The sequence below is a fragment of the Nelumbo lutea genome, chromosome 1 (genome assembly GCF_056320005.1).
Source record: "Nelumbo lutea isolate HS-2025 chromosome 1, American lotus-T2T, whole genome shotgun sequence".
Lineage (NCBI taxonomy): Eukaryota > Viridiplantae > Streptophyta > Magnoliopsida > Proteales > Nelumbonaceae > Nelumbo > Nelumbo lutea.
In genome coordinates this window covers 134,904,229-134,926,130 of record NC_142684.1, presented here as the reverse complement: position 1 = coordinate 134,926,130, position 21,902 = coordinate 134,904,229, and the positions used below count along the sequence as shown (strand labels likewise).

The window sequence follows — 21,902 nt, the reverse complement described above, 5'->3', positions numbered from 1 at the left end:
TGTTCTAGGGCTGGAAGCTTCAACTTGTTTGCCTGATTCTTGGAGGTCATTGGAGGGTGCCCAAGACTCTAATATCTTGGAGAGTGGTTCGGTGACCAGGAAGAATCAAAGAAAAGGACTGTTCGGTTCTTGATTTGGAGCTTAAATTAGAGATTGATGAGATTGTAAGTTGCACTCAGTTATTCCTGAGTTATATTTTTGTTTTGGGGACTGTTGAAGTGTTCGAAGTTCCCTTGAAATTGTACAGCTGTTCGGCTGTGGTTAATCTGGTTTAACCCAGAGATTTCTGGGTTGGTTTTCTCCCTTTTTTGGACTGTCAAGCTGCCGAAACCTCTTTGGATTCAGTGGTGCGAGTTCTTGCTTCTGTTTGGTTGTTTTTTGGACCTATACGGACTGCTCCTGAGGTGTTTCTCACTTGTTGACAGTGGGGTCTTCTCTGTTGCCCACACAGTGTTCGTAAAAAGGCCCCTTAATCACTATGGACTATTTTTTTTGCTCTTTTAGGTCACTTGTTGGTGAGTACCTAGAATCCCTGATTAGAAAATGTACTTCAATTGGGTGCACAGTGCTTGGAGGTCTGTTGATTACTTCTTGAAGGCTAAACCAAGCAATCTTCTCTGTTGCCAGGCTTGGTTCTCACAGCTTTCGGGTGTGGTTTGGCCTTGTGTATTTCTGTATTTGAGGTTGATTTAACACAGTCCTAGCTCATCCTCATTCAGTACACTAGTAGAAGTTGATTGAATCCCTATTTGAAGTGTTTACATGATGGACTCCTCAGAGATTGAGAGTAAGAATGTTGCTGAATTTGGACAAGTTCAGGGAACTCCGGTTGATTCTTTATTGACTGTGACCACAGTTAAGCTGGATGGAACCAACTATCTGGCATGGTCACAATTGATAAAGATTTATATATGCAGTAGAGGAAAGTGGGGGTTTATCTCCAGGAGCAAGAAGGCTCCCCCAGAGGATGATCTATCCTATGAGAAGTGGATGCAAGAGAATTACACTTTTATTAGGTGGCTTGTGAACTCAATGCAGCCACAAATTAGCCAACACTATCTATGGATGAATTCAGCAAAGGAAATTTGGGACAGTGTTGCAGAAACCTATTCCCAGAAACTAAATGTGGCTAGAGCCTATAAATTGAGAAGTGATGTGAAAAATTTAAGGCAGGGGGAGAAATCCCTTGTTGTATACTCCTCAACCCCGAAGTCTCTGTGGCAAGAATTTGATCTAATAGAAGTTGTAACTTGGGACACCACCAATGATGCAGAGACCTACATGAAACTAGTTGAAAGAAGTAGGGTGTTTGAGTTCTTAACTGGACTAAACCCAGAATATGACATCACAAAACAAAATATTTTATCCAAGTGTCTCATTGTCACAAGTGTATGCTTTGGTGAGTAGTGAAGAAAGCAGAAGGATGGTCTAGGTTCAAGGGGTTGGTATTAGTGATCACTTTGCGAATATGAGGGTTAAACCCAAAGGAGTTGTGGGGGCTCTTAGTGGCTCTGGAAAGAAAGATGTTGTATGTGAATACTGTAAGAAGCCAAAGCACACCAAAGACAAGTGTTGGAAATTACATTCCGATCTTGTTCCTATTCTGTTTCAGAAAAAAGCATGATAGTAGAAGGATAGGGAGTGCAAATATGGCTGTTGGTTCAGATACTGAAGTTGAGTTTGCTTGTGCACAGTTGGCAGCCATGAAAGCAAAGTATGAAAAGTTTGGGACGATGATCAGTCATCTCGAGGGTGTAACTTCTTCTTCCAACCTTTTAGGAAATTCCACTCCTACATTTGCTCATTCAGGTATAAGGCCTTCTGCTAATCATGCAACCACTTCAAGTAATCTTAAGATCCCTTGGATTATGGACTCAGGTGCTTCTGATCATATGACCAACCTTTCTACTTTGTTCGTTTCATATGATTTGCTTCTTGGACATAATAAAATCACCTTAGCCGATGGTTATCTTGCCTCTATTTCTGGTAAGGGAACCGTCAATGCTACAGATTCCTTGCTCCTATCTCCTGCCCTTCATGTACTTAGACTAAATACAAATTTGTTATCTGTAAGTAGTTTAACCAAGTCATTAAATTGTTGTGTAACATTCTTACCTTCCTATTATGTTTTTCAGGATCTAGAGTCTCAGAAGGTGATTGAGAGTGGCCATGAGGCGAACGGAATATACTTGCTTGATACTCCAGGACAATGCTTTGATTAGCTGGGGAATGTTGCTTTTGGGTTTGTTTCTTCAGAGTCTACTAGTCGAATTATGTTGTGTCATCGTCGTTTGGGTCATCTGTCTTTTTCTACTTTAAGTCATCTATTCTCTGAACTGTTCAAGGGAATTAGTGTGTCTAGTCTTCATTGTGAATCTTGTGAGTTATGAAAGCATTGTAGAAACAATTATCCTTTGACCAATAAAAGATATTTTCCTTTTAATATTGTGCACTCTGATGTGTGGGGGCCTTACCACTTACCCTCTATGGGGGGCTACAAATATTTTATCTTGTTTATTGATGACTTTTCTCGGTTCACTTAGATATTCCTGATGAAATCTCGTGATGAAGTTCCAAGACTTGTAAGACAATTCCATGAATTTGTTCTAACCTAGTTTAATACCAGGATTAAAATTTTCAGATCTGACAATGCAAAATAATATTTTGAGAAGAACTTATCCTGCTATCTCTCTGACATGGGGGTTATTCATCAAAGTTCCTGTGTTAGGACCCTAGAACAGAACGGAGTTGGTGAAAGAAAAAATAGGCATATTGTTGAAGTCGCAAGAAGTATTTTGTTTGCCTCACATGTTCCTACAAGATTTTGGGGTGATGCTATCCTCACTGCTACCTACCTCATAAACCGTATGCCATCCAGGGTTTTAGGGTTTAAGTCTCCTTTCAATCTTCTTCATTCGGACAAGGACCTTTTTCATATTCCTCTTCGTATCTTTGGTTGCACCTGTTATGTACATGTTCCAAGTGTCCAAAGACATAAATTTGAACCAAAATCCCACAAGTGTATCTTCCTTGGTTATTCCCCCACACAGAAGGGTTACTGTTGTTTTGATCCAAAGACTGACACTCGATATGTCTCAATGAATGTCACATTTGATGAGTTTTCTTCCTTTTATGGTTCCTCTCAAGAAGGACATTGTCCATAGGGGGAGGGTTTATCACAAGTGTTTGTTCTTCCTCTCCCTGTCCTAGTTGAGTCTTTTGATGAGTCTATGTCTCCTTCAAATGAATCAAGGTAGGGCCAGTCATTCCATTCTCTCTGTCCCAGTGTTCTTCCCTCTTTACCTTCTCGTCCTATCCTCAATCCCAAGGTGTATCAAAGGCAAAGATCCAGAAATGAGTAGGTTGTTTCCCTTACAACACATGAGCATCATGTACTTCCAGTCACAGATGAGACAACAGGTACTGTTTCAACCCCTTTGGAGCGATCTTTCCCTGACCTTGATATTCCCATTACTGTTAGGAAAGGAAAACGGAAGTGCACTACACACTGCATTTCCAAACACCTTTCTTATAGTCTACTTTCCCCTTCATATTTTTCCTCTCTCTCTTCGGTTGCCTCTAACCCTATTCCCAAGTCTGTGTTAGAAGCTCTTAATATTTCAGAATGGAGGGATGCAATGAGATCTGAAATTGATGCCCAACACAAGAATGCCACTTGGGAAGTGGTTGATTTGCCTGAAGGGAAGGATCCAGTTGGTTGCAAGTGGGTCTTTACTATTAAATATCGGGCTGATGGGACCATTGAGAGGTATAAGGCCAAGCTAGTTGCAAAAGGCTATACACAGACGTATGAGATTGATTATCTGGAGACCTTTGCACCTGTTGCTAAGATGACATCCGTGAAGGTTCTTCTATCTCTAGCTGCTCACTTTGTTTGGCCCCTTTATCAATTGGATGTAAAGAATGCATTTCTGAATGGTGAATTACATGAGGAGGTTTATATGTCTCTTCCTCCAGGGGTGTATGGAAGAGATATGTAAGGAAATGTATGCAGACTGAATAAATCTCTTTATGGCCTCAAACAGTCCCCTAGAGCATGGTTTGAGAGGTTTAGAACAACACTTGTTAACTTTGGCTATGTTCAGACACAGTCTGATCATACTCTTTTTGTGAAGATGAGTGGAGCTCTGGCAGTATACCTCATTGTGTATGTAGATGATATTGTTGTGACTGGTAGTGATGTTTCAGGAATTCATGCTTTCAAATCTTTCGTCCACACAGAGTTTGAGATTAAAGACTTGGGGGAATTGAGATACTTCCTTGGCATAAAAGTTGCTAGATCAAGGATGGGATTCTTATCTCCCAAAGGAAGTATGTTCTTGACTTGCTCTTTGAAACTGGGAAGATGGGTGCTAGACCAGTTGCTACTCCTATTGATATGAGTCATAAACTTTCTGCTTCAGATGAAACATTGTTAGAAGACAAAGGGGTCTTCCAGAGACTTCTTGGGAAACTTCTGTACCTATGCATGACTCGGTCAGATATTGCATATGCAGTCAGTTGTATTAGCCAATTCATGCATGCTCCCCGAAACACTCATATGGCAGCAGCAGAGTGAATTCTGTGTTATTTGAAGGGCTCTCCAGGAAAGGGAGTTCTATTTGCCAAGCATGGTCATATGAAACTTGAAGCCTATACTGATGCTGACTAGGCTGAAAACATTGATGACAAAAGATCTACTTTTGGGTATTGCAGCTTAGTGGCTGGTAATGTTGTTTCTTGGAGAAGCAAGAAACAATCGGTTGTTGCTCGATCTTCAGCAGAAGCAGGATACAGGGCCATGGCACATGGAGTTTCTGAACTGTTATGGCTAAAATCATTGATGGAGGAACTTGTGGTTGAGCATGACAAGCCAATGATGTTGTACTGGATAATCAGGCCGCCATCAACATTGCCCACAACCCAGTGCAACATGATAGAACTAAGCATATTGAAGTTAGTAGACACTTTATTCGAGAAAGGGTCTCTTCGGGCGAAGTGTGTCTTTCTTTCATCACATCTGAAGGACAGTTAGTAGATTTTCTCACCAAGGGCATTCTCAAGGCAAAGCTTCAGCATGACACTGGCAAGCTTGGCATGATTGACATCTATGCTTAGCTTGAGGGGGAGTGTAGAGAAGATGGGCCGAATCGCCCATAGGCTGTTATTCTTTCTTACTGTTTATGTTCCTTTCTGTAACGAGCCTTATTCTGGGCCCATCCTCTTCTATGTTATGTTCTTGTAATTTCTTGCCCAACCAAGGCTCCCCCTTTGTAATTATTCAAAACTAACTTAATGAAATAGTGTTAGGGTGTTAGAGGGAGAGTGAAGTTCAAACCTCTCATACTCTAACCTTCTTTGCTGCCATCTCCCTCTTCATCTTCTACTCAATAGAAGCAATCTTCTTTGCAGTTTTTGATTCCTTTTGATTACATTTATCCTAAACAGTCCCACACTCTCAAGGACTGTTTTTCTTTTGTACTACAGTAAGCCTAAAACAACATTATAATTTCGTTGATTAGAAGGGAAGGCACATCACCTTATCTGTAGTACAATAAATTGGCATAGTGTTTTTGTTATGCTAAGCAGTACTACTTTGGTTTTTCTACTCATTACTCTGAGTAATATCTTGAATGGAGTAGTTTATGATGTTCTGATTACCTGTATTTATGGTTCTCGGGTGTAAGAAACCAAATTTGAATGGTAGTGAATCATAGTTTTTAATATTCAGTTAATTGAGTCCTGAGAGTGCTTGTTTTGTCATTCCCTGGCTTCATTGAGAATTTCCTTGTTTTCCTAAATCTTTCTCCAATCCTCAACGTTGTCACATTTTCCAATACTTGGAGAAATATTTACAATATATCTTCTAAATATCCTTATTTTGTTAGGGCAATATTTCCAATAATGTCGATCTTTGAACCTTTATGCCAATTGTGCCAGAAGGGATTATATTGAGCAACATTATTGCATCAATTGCAACTAAGCATTTGTTGAAGAACTAATGAGTATATTATGGAGCACATCAGCTCAAATCTAGGGACCAAGATCACTTGTTAGACACTATACAGGAAGGCACATATATGAGAGAAAGGATTTGATATAAGGCACATATATTTGAGAAATCTTGGTTCAAGATTTTTTTTTTTTTTTTTTTTTTGAGAAAAGGTTACTTTCATTTCCCTACCCACCTCAGATTTTACAAGAGCATCTGCATGCTATTCAGCTCTATAGGGATCCACCTGGAAAGACAATTTACCTGGGACAAGATTTCCCTAATCTCATTGCAGATACGAGAGAATCTCCACAGACCATCACTTAGGTCCTGCATCCAACTAATAACAATCCTTGAACATCCTTCCACCACCTCTGAACAGATGATGAGAGAAACCACGATCCTGAGACCCTCCAGCAAGGCCTGAACCTTAGCTTCATCTGCTTTAGTCTCTCCAAGAGGACCACTGAAAGCCCACACAAGCTCACAAGTGGACTTAAGAATTCTGCCTCCACTGCTTGCCTGACCCCTGTGGCATGATAGACTAACAAAGCTGCCATCAAATTGAAGAATGTTCTCCAATGGGTATCTTGGGGCTAGGTTAACACTGTTAGCAGCAGGCAAAGAAGAACTCAGAACCTGCCCCAAGTTCCTATCTAAATCTTCTAAAGAGATGCCTCTGAACTGCTTTGTAGCTAACATCCAAGAGTTGATTCAAAAAGTGGTTTTCCTTAATGAATCTTCCAAAAAGGAACTTTTGTCTTTAAAAACTCTTTTGTTACTCTCCTCCCAAATACACTATCACATGACATTGATGACTGCCAAACCAAAAATGATGCCTCTTTTATCCAACTAAAAGCTGAATAAAAGCTGCTGTTAAAGAGGGTGAATTGGGGGGAACCAAATAAAGACTGCTGTTAAAGAGGATGTCAAGGAAATGTTACAAAAGGCTGCGGACTACCTCACAATTAATTGATAAGAAAATGGTTTCTGGATTCTCCATCCTTCAAATACATCACACAAGCATGTGGAGATAAGTACAAATGCTCCTCCCTTTTCCAAAAAAATCCTGTCAAAGAAATGTTGATTCAAGATTTTGTTAGTTTTTTTTTTATTCTTCAAAAGGTTTTGGACCGGAGATCCAATAAATTGCCCCTTTAGAACTCCTAGATACAGTTTATGTAGAAAAATGAAGAATGTTGAATAGTATCTGTATATTATATGTAATTATGTATATGTTTATGTATATTTGTGGTTGTGCATAGATTTTCCATCTCTTACTTTTTTTTTTGATTGTTGACCTTGAATTGTATTAATGTGAAAAATTGGCAAAGCTTTTAATCATCCAAGGAGAGAGAAGACAGTACAATCAGCTCAAGGTTGCCAAGAAGACAGTACTTCGTCCCTGGTCCTGGTGTTCCCCACTAAGTTGGTTCCTGGTTACTCCATTTTTTGCAAGGGCATCAGCTAGAGTATTAGCTGATCAAGGTATTCATTTGAATGAGCAATTTAAATTGGATGCCTAAGAAATAGCTTCCCTAGTCATCTCTCTGAGTGCCCAACTACCCAAGGACCCTCATTCTTTTTCTCCATCCAGCTCAACACCACTCTACAATCCACTTATACAATTTGATTTGACTATCCCACTATCCCAGTGAACAAACTATATCCAGACCTTGAAGAAGTTCATGAATCTCAGCTTATAAGGAGTTTCCAACCCCAATAGGTCCCACAAAGCTCATGAGAATGTTTGTGATCTCTAACTGCAGCCCTATCCTTAAGGGCCCCAGGTTGCCAAGGTTATCACATTCAATTTTAGTCTCTTACATTTTCATTATTCAGAGGATTATTCCTTCCAAAGATGATTTACTGTAATAAAAAAAAAGAAAAGAAAAATATACATTGTAATGCATCGCTTTGGTCTAGGGGGTAGAACATGGCGATCCTGGAGAATTTGTTTTATTGCTGTAGTGGGCCTTCAATCTTAATTCCCAAAAGATATTGCAATAATTGATCATACCAAATTAAGTTTTATATGTGTATATGAACTGTGGTGTTGATCTACCACTCACTAATATGATGTGGATTCATGTATAAGATATGGCTCCTGTTCTTTTTGTACCTTTGGAACCAGTTGGTTGTTCATTTTAATATCCTATGTCTTGGTATCCAATGAATGGTGGCTAGTGGTTTTAAATGGAACAGATTGGCGAAATAGGACTCATGTAGCCGATTCCATATAGTTGGGATAAGGCATGGATGATGGTGTTGATGATGCTGTCATAGTTTTCAAGGCGCCAAGGCAAGGCTAGGTGACAGGAGGGCGCCTAGGTGATGGATTTTTTTTAAGTAAAAAACATGTATCCTAGGGTAGTTCCCTAGGTTCCATAATCATATTTCCTTAATAAATATCCATAATTTTCATAAGAGTATAAACTTCATGTTGAAGTATAGAAAATCAACATATTCCAACATATTCATGAGAAGAAACAGAAGAAAGAAAAGAAAATTCGAAAAATATAGGAGCTGAACCCCTATTTCTGTTATAGGAAAATAAGAAAAGAAAAGGTGGAAGAACATTTTATGTATTGATTGGACAACATTTTATGTTCATTCTTACTTATTGGTTCAGGTTTTCAAGTCTTTGAGTGTTCAATACAGCATTTAGCAATGTTTGTGTGAATAATTAGGTTTGAATGACCTATTTTTTTCTACTCCAGTAGAACATGTTTTTATATACAATTGGAGTCCTAAACGTTAGGACTTGCTTCCTATTTTAAAAGAGAAAATCTTGCCTAATCTATTCTGAATAAGGAAACAATTATATAGCTAATTACACATGATTTGTAGCCTAATTTATAGCTAATTTACAGCAAAGAATCCCAACACTCCCCCTCAAACTGGGTTGTAAATATTTATCATACCTAGCTTGCAACTAAGATCTTCAAAATGCACCCTTGGAAGTGCTTTAGTTAGGATATCGGCAGTCTGGAGATTAGAAGGAATGTAAACAAGCTTGATTACTTTCCCTTCTATCTTTTCTCTAATAAAATGCCGATCTATTTCCACATGCTTAGTTCGGTCATGATGAACTGGATTTTTAGCAATATTGATGGCAAATTGACTATCACACAGTAGCTGGATTGTTCCCTTAGAAGGTATCTTCAATTCGGCTAATACTCTTTTTACCCAAATTCCTTCACAAATACCATGAGCCATAGCTCGAAATTCCGCTTCTGCACTACTCCTAGCCACCACAGCTTGCTTTTTACTTCTCCATGTTGTCAAATTTCCCCAAACGTAGGTACAATATCCAGAAGTGGATCGTCTATCTGTGATTGAGCCTGCCCAATCTGCATTAGAATACAATTCCACTTCCCTACTTGAGTTTTTCTGAATAACAGTCCCTTTCCTAGAGTCATTTTCAAGTATCTCAAGATTCTGTACACCATTGTCATGTGTTCTTCAGTAGGGTTCATGAACTGACTAACAACACTTACTGAGAATGCTATATCAGGCCTAGTATGTGAGAGATAGATCAACTTTCCTACAAGCCTTTGATATCTTCCCTTATCTACAGGAGCACTTTCTTTATTTGAACCAGGTTTGGTAGTGTAGTCCATAGATGTCTCTGTAGGTTTACACCCAAGCATACCTATTTCTTTAAGAAGATCCAGTACGTACTTTCTTTGAGAAACTGCAATGCCCCGCTTAGACCTAGCCACTTCCATTCCCAAGAAGTATGTGAGTTTACCTAGGTCCTTGATCTCAAACTCTCTAGTCAGAAATTCTTTGACTCTTGGAAACTCCTCAACATAATCCCTTGTTAGAACAATATCATCAACATAGACAATCAATGCAGAAATCAGTCCTTCTGAAGAATGTTTGACAAACATTGTATGATCAGACTGTCCCTGTATATACCCATTACTCTTCATAACTCTGGTAAATCTCTCAAACCAAGCTTGGGTGATTGTTTGAGACCATAAAGTGACTTCTTTAGTCTACAAACTTTGTTGATGTTTGATGAGTTCTGTAGTCCCTGGGGAATGTCCATATAGACCTCCTCTTCTAGATTCCCGTTCAAGAACGCATTCTTGACATCTAGTTGATGGAGGGGCCAATCCAAATTTGCTGCAAGAGAGAGAAGTATCCGAATAGTGTTGAGTTTTGCAACCGAAGCAAAGGTCTCCTCATAATCTATGCCATAGGATTGAGTAAATCCCTTAGCTACCAATCGAGCCTTGTATCTCTCAATACTACCATCTGCCTTTGTTTTAACAATGAAGATCCAATTGCACCCAATCACATTCTTTCCACAAGGCAAATCAGTAATTTCCCAAGTACCATTCTTCACTAGAGCATTAACTTCTTCATTAACTGCCTTCTTCCATTCTGGGATAGCCATGGCTTCTTGGATTGAATTAGGAATGGAGATAGAATTGATTTTGCTGGTGAGTGCTTGGTAAGATGAAGATAGTCCCTCATAATTCACATAGTTGCCAATAGGGTACAATGGCCTACTTCAGCATTCTCTCACCCCTTTCCTGATTGCAATGGGTAGGTTCTCATCGGAATTATCATGATCACTTAAACTAGTACCTACAGAATTTTCCTCCACAGTTTGTAAGTCAGATGTAGGGATTTTTACCTCAGGTTCAGATGTTGGCGGTATCTGTGAATCTGCTAGTCTCTGATTCCTTCGGTTCTCCCTTTTTCTGTGATAGACAATTATCTCGGGAAATTCAGAATCAGTTGGTTTCGGTTCAGGTTCAATTTGGACACTTGGAGAAGGTGTTTCAGGTGTTTCCGGTGTCTCTGATGTGTAATCTATGCTATCCAAGAAAAACTGATATTCTTGTGGTTGACTTTGACTAGAACTCTTCCCCTGAATATCAGTTTTGGGGTAATAGGGTTTGGTTTCAAAAAATGTGAGATCCATTGTGTGATAAAACTTTTGGTTGTTAGGACAAAAACATTTGTAACCGTTTTGGTTGGGAGAGTACCCTATAAAGATACATTTGGTGGATCGAGAGTCAAGCTTGGTTCGATGTTGTTGATGGATATGCACAAACACAGTGCACCCAAATATTTTTAGCGGAAGAGAGGAAATCAGTCGGCTTTAAGGAAAGCGTTGTAAAAATACTTGATTTGGAGTGGAAAAATCTAGTACTTTGGATGGAAGTCGATTGATTAGGTATGCTGCTGTAAGTATAGTCTCACCGCAAAAACGTTTTGGAACATTGGATGAAAACAACAAAGATCTGGCAATGTCCAGAAGGTGTCTCTTCTTTCTCTCGGCTATCCCATTTTGGTGAGGGGTATCTACATAGGAACTTTGGTGTATGATTCCCTCAGTTGATAGATATGAGCCAAGATTAGAGTTAAAAAACTCTCTTCCATTGTCAGTTCTAAGTATTTGAATAGAAGTTTGAAATTGATTTTTAATCATTGTTTTGAAATTCTTAAATATTTGAGGAACTTCTGATTTATTTTTCATGAGAAAAATCCATGTGAGTCGTGTGTGATCATCTATGAAAGAGATGAACCACCGAGCTCCTGTGACATTTGGAACTTGAGATTAATCCCAAACATCATTGTGGATCGTAGAAAAAGGTTTCAATGCTTTGTATGGCTGAATTGGGTATGAAATGCTAGAGTGTTTTGCAAATTGATAAATTTCACACTGAAAAGAACTAGCACTTTTATTTCTGAATAAACTTGGGAAAAGTTTGGATAAGTACATAAAACTTGGGTGACCTAACTTGTAATGTCACACCATCACCAACCTCTCACTCTCACTTTTCAACTCACTAACAGACGCACAAGAATTATTGTGACAAGAAATAGGTTCACTCACTCCTAGATGAGATTGTCTTATAGAATCCGGTTGAACCTCAAGATGATAAAGCCCAGCATGACTCCTAGCACTCCAATCATCCTCCCTGAAGTCAAATCCTGAAATTCACAGACATAAGGAGAAAAATTAGCTATACAGTTAAGATCTTGGGTAATTTTATTTATGGAGAGTAGGTTGCAGTCTAGATTAGGAACAATATAGAACAAATTTGAGTGTTATGACCCTGGATACCACAACCGAACCACTTCCTTCAACTTTTGCCAAAGAACCATATGCAATTCTAACTGTGAGAGTTTCATTAGAAGGAGAATATGTGTGGAAAACTCGCCTATCTCCTATCATGTGATCGGAAGCACCAGAGTCTACAATCCAAGGTTTATAATGCTCTTGTTTTACTGTCAAAGCCTTAAGAAAGTAACCTTTTTGAGCTATGGAACCTGACCCAACAACTGGTGGATTTTGCTGTGATTGCAGCAGCCTTCTCAGTCCATCAAGTTCCTTTTTGCTAAAATTTGCAAGTTGCTCTGAACTGCCAGCCATGTTGCCTCGAGTGTCCTTCTTTGCTGCTGTCTTTGGCTTCCAATCAGCAGGTTTTCCAGGTTTCTTTGGTATGACCAGGGCGGCGACAATGTTCACACCATGGCCTTCCCCCTTTGTGTGGCTGCTGCTGGTTTCGGGCAGTCAAGGCTGATGACTCACCACCACCAGCTGATTTTTCCATCCCCAGCATCAAATGGCGTCTACTCTCTTCCCTTCGGACCTCAGAGAATGCTTCACGTAAGCTTGGCAATGGTTTTGTGCTAGATATCCTTCCTCTTACAGCATCAAGACTTGAATTTAGTCCCAAGCAAAATTTGTAGACCCGCTTATTCTCAATTATCTTCTTGTATTGTTTGAGATCAGCGGTAGTATCCTGGGAATATTTTTCAAAAGCATCCAGTTGCTGCCTGTTTTGATGGAGTTTGTTGTAATACTCGGTCACAGATAAATCACCTTGTCGGAGATCATGCAAGATGCCCTCAATTGTCACCAGTTCGGGAGTGTTGTCTTTGTGAGAATAAGTGTCTTTTGCAGCCTCCCAGATCTCTACGGCTGTTTCATATAGGAGAAAATTTTCTCCTATGTGTGGCTCCACGGAATTCACTAGCCAAGACATAACTTGGCTGTTATCTCTCTTCCAAATCCGATAACCAGCATCTTTTTCATCTGGTTTGGTGATATTTCCGGTGAGATAATCTTCTTTCTCCTTGCTGCGGACATGAAACATGAAGGATTGAGACCATTGGATGTAGTTTCGGCCATTCAATTTGTAGATGGTGATGGGTGGATGAGTAGTTTGTAAAGTCTCCGCCATTGTTGTTGAGCATAACAGTTTCGACGTTTGAGGAGGAGGATTCTGGAGTTTCAATTGAAGATTCATTGGTGTTTGTCATCAATGGTATTTGATGTTGCTGCCGGGAATGAGATAAAGGCTAGGATGGCTGATGAATACTGCCAGAATAAGCAGTGTAGAATGCTGCTGGAAAAACAGTAGATAGAGAACTGACCTAGGACGGCTGTGGGAAGAACAGGAGGCGTCTAGGGTTTATCTGATACCATGTGAATAATTAGGTTTGAATGACCTACTTTTTTTCTATTCCAGCATAACATGTTTTTATATACAATTGGAGTCCTAAACATTAGGACTTGTTTCCTATTTTAAAAGAGAAAATCTTGCCTAATCTATTCTAAATAAGGAAACAATTATATAGCTAATTACACCTGATTTGTAGCCTAATTTATAGCTAATTTACAGCAAAGAATCCCAACAGTTTGTGTTGATTAAACCCTAACAAATAAGAAAATAACAAAAAGAAATTAGTATATAAACACACAAAATGAACATTTTAGTTTAAAAGTGTCTATTTTATAATTATAACCTCAAAAAATTAAGAATATAAAAGTTTGTTATAACACGCAATAGAAAACTGCTTGGCGATTAGGCGAAGCAAGACTCCAAGGGCACCTTGTTGCCTAGGCGTTGCCTTGACAACTATGGATGCTGTTATCCATGACCAAATGAATATTTGTTAATATGTAATTTTGCTACAGTTAGTGGCTTTGGTATAGCCTACTTGTAATTAGTGTTCTATTTTATCTTCTAGACATTTATACTTTCCTGGTGAACAGAAAATAAGAATAATTAATCTCCTTATCGAATACTAGTTAGCACAATGAGTGTCTATCCTGTAACATCAGATGGTGGTATTAGGTACTTTGTATTCATTAAGATAATGATACACTGAATGAATGCCATTGTATCGGTGGCATGATGCACTATTTTATTTTTTATGGATGCTAAGTTATGTCTGTTTTTAAACTTGTGGTACTATTTGGTGAGTCTGTTTGGCCTTTGAAATAAAAAGACATTTGTTGGATCATGCATTGTTGTTTCATATATTCTATTATTTCTATTTATTGGTATTTTGGTTTTGATGTTCCATATAATCTGATGTGAGCTTTCAGAACTGAACAAAGGGGTCTTCCCAATACCATTGAATGGCTTGCCTTTAACTGTAAGTGGCATATTTTATTCTCTGAATCTTTTCATATTGCAGTTGTAGGCTGTCCTTATTATATACCGTGATAGTTGATACTTTCTCGTTAGTGTAAATGTTGATTTTTTTTACCTCTTCCAGGGAATTGACCAAATCCCTCCAGGATTGGGGAAGCAGATACTAAAGTCGGTTCCACAAACACCAGTCCAGCAAAAGTTTCAGATTTTGAGAGGAAAAAATAAAAAGGAGCATGTTGCTCAAGCACTGCCATATACACCACAAAAGTTGATGCCATCACTTCCAAGGAACATTACTTATTCAGATCAGGTGCTTCTCAAGGATGTATTAAAAAGGAATGACGGGCATGGTACTGGTAACTTTGACTTTCAACATATTGGTTCTCCAATTGCAGCAATGCCCAGAATGGAGAAAACTGCACCAACAGCTGAGGTAATCTTTTCGGTTTCAGATGTATTCCCTAAATTGTGAATGTTTAAGGTATTTGAGATCAATGGGCATGCATATGTTTATGTCTTTTCATTAAGGAATAAAAAGGATTTTTTTTTTAACTGTAATGTAAAGAATAGAAATAGCCAAGGTTACACTTTGTGTTCTTAATTGGTAGATGCTTAAAGTAGTACTTTTGTCACTTATCAAAAAATGATTATTGCTAGCTACAGTTTTCAAATTTCTATCATCACTTAATTAGCCCAATGGACAACTAATGGCAATGACTCAGATAATATCCCAATTAAAGCAAAATGCACAGCATGATCAGATATGTCAGCAATTCCAAGAGGTTGGTAGTTTGTCTATATGGCTGATTGACCTATATATTTTGGATGCCTGGAGCAGGTTCTAGCCAGCTTTGATACATGATTATATAACATCCTTGATATAAATTCAAGTTCTGAATTAATAACATTTATTTTTACTCAAAAAAAAGCATCCTGCTTAATATATACTTGTTTTCATCAGATTGGCAGCAAGAGGGAGGATAGACCAGGTCATGGGACCGGAGATGCTGCTGTGGAGGGAGACCATGCTGGTTCTTCTGCAAAATCTGTTATACCAACTTGTGTTCAAATGGAGTGCACAATATTGCCACAAAGTAACAGAGCATCTAGAATGCAAATAATGCATGATCTGGACAAAATTGGTCAGGCTGAAATCCTGCAGAAGGTGGTATCTTTTTGTTCTTTATGTGCTTGCCTATATTCTTTGCTCAATGTGGGTGTATAGATTCCATATCATTGATTCTCACTTAATGGTAAAAATCAATTTTAGGATGATATGGATGGTAAGAATGACAGCACCACACAACAAAGTTCTACAACTTGTGACAATAGTAATAACCCAAAAGGTAAGTTTTGAATGCTTTAAGAAGAGAAATGCATTTTTACCTCTCTTCTTCTAGAATGCATGTAATGATTCTAGTTAGCATATGGCCTACTTGAGTGCTTATTGTTTAAAATGGTTACCCAAAAAGGATGTACTTTCCACCACTTTTGAAACTAAATTGCATATTGCTGGAATTATGTAAGTGTGAATTGTAGAATAGTCTTCTTTGCTTTATTGCGATTCCTTGTTGGCCGGGCTCAGTTTTGCATCCATTTGTTTGTAACTATGATTTGCACTCCTACCTGATATAAAATTTGTACTTTTGTCTCTTTTGCACTCATTGGTAGAGCAAATTTTATATTCCAAAAGCTGATACAAAATTTGCATCACTTTCCTCCTACCTCAATTCCCTTTTATACAAAATTTGCATCACTGTACTTTTGGGCTTTCAGTGGGCCAATTGGGAGAGCTGACGCTACTGAGGCAGAGATCACAGCTGCTCTCACAGGTCTCTGTTATGTCAAAATGTTAGGCGTTTCCTCTCTTTAAATTTAAGATGATTCCTCTAATACAATAAAATGGCTAGGGAACTAAACTCTGTAGCTGACAGCTTAGCCAAATCTGGAGCCTATAGAGTCTTATATTTTCTGATACTTCTTTGCCTGTCTGTTTCTGCCTCTCAAGGCTTTTGTACTTTGTTAACTTTCCTCAGTTAAACTTTTAATAAAATCTCAGTTAACCTTTCCAAAATAAAAAATAATAAACACCTTTTCACCACTCCTATCTCCATTCTCTTTAATATAAGACAGGGACCGCTTCATTTTACTTCTGACAAACAAAATAAGACAGTCAAATCTGAAGCAAAAGTAAACCAGAATTTATACTCAGCTTATTTGCACTCCCATGCATTTACACCAGTCCAAGTGAAAATTGCACTGCACACAAACTAAGCCTAAAGGGAGATCTGAGCTCTTACTGGAGGGTCTACAAACAAATTCATTGTAATTGAAAATGGAAAATTGATTTGATGAATAAAAGTTTGGTTTAGTGAGTCCTGGTTGCAGTAATGTAATTTTCTATTTTTTTTCTTCCTCTCACATAATTCTTCTTCTAAATAATATATCTCTTTGCAGCAAGAGTTTTCTGTGTTCCTAATCTTTTTCTTATTCTTTGTTGGACAAGAGGTTCCTCAATTATCTAGATCACCTTTCATTGCCCTAAAAGGCCCACCACCAGATCTGAATTTGTAGAACCCCCTACCTGTCCTACATCTGTTGGGCATTCCTCTATCTCAAAATGAGGTTTGCTAATTCCTTAACAAATGCCATATGCTTCCCTAAGTAAGAAGCCAAGAACAGGACCAAAATTCAGTTTAAGAATGAGAAAGGGGATATCTAATGCTACTACTTCTGCAACAGCCATAGGGCACCAGACAATAGCCCTGTGGCTGCTAGGAAACCACAGGGTAGCTATATCAGATCCCTGCCACCTAGGAACACCAAATATGGTGAAGGAAAAATGGGTAGTTGGTGCTGAATTAACTTGAATGTGGCTAGCAACACCTTCACTTAGGGAATGGATCATTCCATCTTCTCTCTCTCTCTCTCTCTCTCTCTCTCTCTCTCTCACACACACACACACACACACTCTTTCTCCCCCTATTTTTCTTATATTTTCTACCTATTTATCTTTTGCCTCTCTTTTTGAATCTTCTTAGGAACTTAGTCCCAGAGAAAAATGTAGTTGGAATGAATGTCCTTTCCTAGATTCAAGCCCATTTTCTCATGCATGTCAGACTATGATATTACCATTGCACCAAGCAATGACCCTGGAAGAGTTGGGAACTAAAAGATGTAGAATATTCCACAAAAGTGGAGATGGATTTCTTCCAAGGTAAAAGGTGCACTATTACCACAGAATTTAGGGCGTCACCCTCGAAATGGAATCTTTTTTAATGGTGTGGCTCAAATGGAGATTGATTGGGATCAAAAGTAGTAGTTTCCTATATTAAAAGTAAATGTCAGGGGTAGTTTAGTCTTCTCATCTTGTGTTATTATTAATTATTATATTACTAATCTGTCCCGGTTTAAGTTACTGTCCCCACACATAGTTGGGGGCAGTAATGTCATTGTACACCTAAAAAGATAAGTATTGAATCTGCCGTCTCGGTGGTGATTATTTCATTCTCTCATTTTTTTCTCTTCTTTTACTCATTATCTCTTTCTCTTCTATCCCTAGAACCAACTGAACTCTATTAGATGGTACCAAAGCATAAAAGGGGTTCCCACAAGGCAGCAGACAGGTTAGTAAGGACTGATTTGTTTTCTTCCTCTCTTGTCGTGGTCACCATGGGTGATAAAGTCAATGGTGGTTGTGATGGTTTAAGCCCTCTAGTAGGTGGTTACCAAGAAGGATTTGTGCTGTGGTGGTGAGTTCCCAGTGGTTTGTTTGGTGGAAGCATTATAGATGTGTAGTGTGACAAGATAGAATATTGTTTGAAAGGCGTTTGATTAATTGTCATAGTGTGGTGAGAGCATAAGATATCACCTAAAAGGTGTTTAATTGATTGTATTAGTATGAGCATCAGGCTGTAATCTCACATTTGCTATTTGCTTCCTTGGCTCATGTTAGGAGATCATCATGGCAGCACCCGATAGTGGTGAGAATAAGTCCCCAATAATTTGGTTCAATCTAAAATCTTTGAGTTGCAGATGACAACCATTAAACTGAATGCAACAATGTCTTAAAAAGAGGAGGCATGACGTGAGGTGTAGTTCAGAATGTAAGAGGTGTAAGAGGCGTAAGCTTCCTGAACACAAGGAGGAAGAAGAGGAAGAAAAATCTCATTTTCCTTTATTTTTAATAAAACTCTTTTATATTAAGAAAAATGAAGATGCATAGTACTGCCTCATTTCTCAGGTCCCGTAGGTGTTGGAAATGCAGTTAGGGCAGAAGTCCTAGAAGTCTTTCAGGGGTTAAAGCCAGCAAAGATAAATAATTACACTAATATTGTAGTTGAAGGGAAGTAAAAGCAGTTGTGGACTGGATTAGAAATGAGGGGAAGTGCCCTTGGCAGTTTTGACACATTTTAAGAGAAATCAACAAGCTCAAAAGAGAGAGTTGTAGCAGTGCAGTGAGTATACAGGTATGCAAATGGGTTGGCAGGTAAGTTAGCAAACAAGGGGTTGATAGAGAAAATCGATTTGGGGGATTGGAATCTAGCCTGATGTACTGTAAGTTGGAATAGGGGATTTGGCTACGGGTATTGGTCATCTCAATCTCTGAGATTTCTTGTAATTTCTTTTCTATTCTCTAATAGAGGGTGGGTCTTGGTGCAACAGTTGGGTTTTCTCCATTGTGATCTGGGTGACTAGGTTTGCAATCTTGGCCACAGCCTCTCTGTATGCTCAGGGGTAAGGCTCTGTGCATCTGTCCCTCCACAGACCCTGCATTGGTGGGAGCCTCATGGCTCATGCACTGGGCTGCCCCATTTCTTCTTTTCTATTTTAATAGAACTAGCAGTGACCCCTGCGATGCATGGAATGTTGTTTAAAATATATATACTTTTTAAGGGAGATAAATGAATAGTGATTGACCAAAGTATTTTGTATATTTCTACATTTTTGAACCAGAACAATTCATGAAACAAATCTACGTTAAATTAAATTAATAAAAGCGAAGGGAAAAACCTGAACCCAATGAGCAAAACAAAAGAAAAACCTATTCATCAAAAAACAAAAAAAAAAAGAAAAACCTGACAACTCAAGGAAAGGAGTAATGATTTGTTTAGATTGGTTCAACCCATGTACTAGTGGGCAAATTTGGGGTTTTTGACATTAACTTGGGTTCAAGTTAAGGTTCATATTTAAGTTGACCCATCACCTAACCCAATCCATCTAATTTACACCATCTATATATATAATAGAAAGAGGAAAATAAATATTTAATGGGGATGGGAGATGTTACAAGTATTGACTATTAAGGTTAGGGGGGTAGGGGTGCTCACGGTTTGGTTAACCGAACCTTGGGCCTTCTTTTGTAAATGAACTGGTACTATTGGTTTTTGGAAAATTGGGAACTGGAATCGAACCGAAGCCTATCGGTTAACTGTCGGTTTTTTAATTTTTACAATATATATTATTAAAAAGTATATAAATATATAATAAAAAATTATAAATTTGTATAAAATATTATATTTTAAATAATAAATAACATATCATATATTATAAATAAATATATATATATATATTTATATATATAATACATTTTATTAATTTATAATATATAAAATATATAATATACATAAATATATATAAAATATATAGAAATATATGTATACCGGTTGATTCAGTTAACCACTGCTGGTTTTCTATATTGGTTAACTGAAACCAAACCGGTACCTTTGGGTTTTTTAAAACACCAAATCGAAACCGAACCGATCGGTTTGGTTAACTGATTTTTTGGTTTGGTTTTGGTTGATTTGGTTTTTCGGTTTTTTTGCTCACCCCTAGGGAGGGAGAGAGAGAGATTTAAGAATAGTTTTATTAGAGTAAAATATGGATTTGATGGGAGACAATAAAAACACATGAGGTTTCTAATGAATTAATTTAAAAATTAATATACACGTGTGAGAAAAGGAGAGGATGAAGAGGTATGTGTGAGCTATGTGGTGAGAGGACCCTCACCTCCCTTTTGTCTTTCTATTATATATATAGATAGATAGATAGATAGATATAGAATACTGACTATATAGCGTGTTGGACCCCCTTTTTCGGTAAAGGTTTTAATCCCATCTTATTAACAAGAAAGTAAATGTACTAATATGTTCTTGTTTTATTTTGGAAGTTTTGTGCATGATTTTTGTGTATTTATTCTACATATTCTTTTATTAATGCCTGGTAAAAAAATTCAATTGTTTACGTTGTTAGCAGCTTCTTGAATTGTGGAATCCAACGCGGAGAGTTGTAAAACAACGATAATTTCAGCACATGATGGATCCATCGCCGCATTGTCATATTTGCAACGTACTGAAATGGTTACCTCTTCCAGTCTTGGCCAGTGTGTGGAATCACGGAAATGAGGCTAGGCCTCGCTTCCCTCTACAATTACGGGTGATAGTTCTGTCATATAGTTGAGATTCAGTTTTTTCCCATCCATCAATCTTAGCCAGACATCTCTCAATAGTCAGAGCCAGAGGAATTAAACAACAGGTGTGTGTGCAATAACGGAAGATGTGTCTGTAAGTTCCATTCTAGCAGTTGGGAACCAATAAACAAATGGTGTCAAATGTATATGGGAGAAAAAGAAGTAATTTCCAATTCAAACATATGTACATATGTGAAAGACATCCGTTCATGTTCATATGATCATTTTTCTCTTCCGTTTCACTATGTTGACTGTATATTTGAGCATAGAAAAAAATTGATACAAGAGAAGTGTTGGAATAAGAGGAGCTCTTCAATTGATGATTGGCTTGGTTTTATTTTGATATTATTAGTCCAACAGCTATAAGATTAAATGATTAATACATGCTTTACCAATTTGTGCGAAAAAAAGTAAACAGTAGTGAAAATGTGGTCGGCTCTCTGTCTCCAATTTGTCCAACTGTTTGATTTATTTCTGGGAATCCAGTGACATCTCATCCAAATCTGTGGACTGTGGAGTCTCGCCACAGTTATAGCTTTAAACTGTTGCCTCTATATTAATTGGATTTGATGTAATGGACCCGCCACGAAAGTTGTATAGTGGTAACATGATAGCATCTTGATTTTAGGGCCTGTTTGGTTTATAGTTGGAAATTGGAATCGCATAATCCCTCAGAATTAGAATCAGAATGGCTGTTCTAATAGTCTGGTTCAAACTGGAATTGGAATGAGAAATAGAAATGTATCGTAAGTGATTGGGGGAATGGCATTCCACCAGAAATGGGAATGACATTCCAATTTTGTCCAACCAAATAATTGAAATTGGAATGACTGATTACAGACCCCTATTCCTGCAAACCAAACTGGCCTAGTGGCTCCAAATCTATAGTAGTAACCAAAAAGATGGATTGTAAGTGATTCCTTTGAGAGAAGTGGAGGTGTTAAAGAGTAATAGATAGCAAGCAAGATATTAGCGTCTCTGAACAGAGGTTGCTGACTCTCAAACATCATGACTCATCCTATAATGG

General features: G+C 38.1%; 1 protein-coding gene across 2 annotated transcripts in view; it reads left to right on the top strand.

Annotated features, from left to right (window-relative positions):
* LOC148877729 (uncharacterized) overlaps nucleotides 1–21,193 on the top strand; it is a 28,764-nt gene extending 7,571 nt beyond the window's left edge. For both annotated transcript variants that reach the window (XM_088943071.1, XM_088943062.1), the window contains exons 6-10: nucleotides 14,358–14,407; nucleotides 14,531–14,839; nucleotides 15,368–15,571; nucleotides 15,677–15,752; nucleotides 20,662–21,193. In XM_088943071.1, coding sequence (XP_088799197.1) covers nucleotides 14,358–14,407; nucleotides 14,531–14,839; nucleotides 15,368–15,571; nucleotides 15,677–15,752; nucleotides 20,662–20,669 — 647 coding nt within the window. In that variant the 3' untranslated portion in view covers nucleotides 20,670–21,193. The remainder of the gene's footprint in view (nucleotides 1–14,357; nucleotides 14,408–14,530; nucleotides 14,840–15,367; nucleotides 15,572–15,676; nucleotides 15,753–20,661) is intronic.
* Nucleotides 21,194–21,902: the final 709 nt, after the last annotated feature.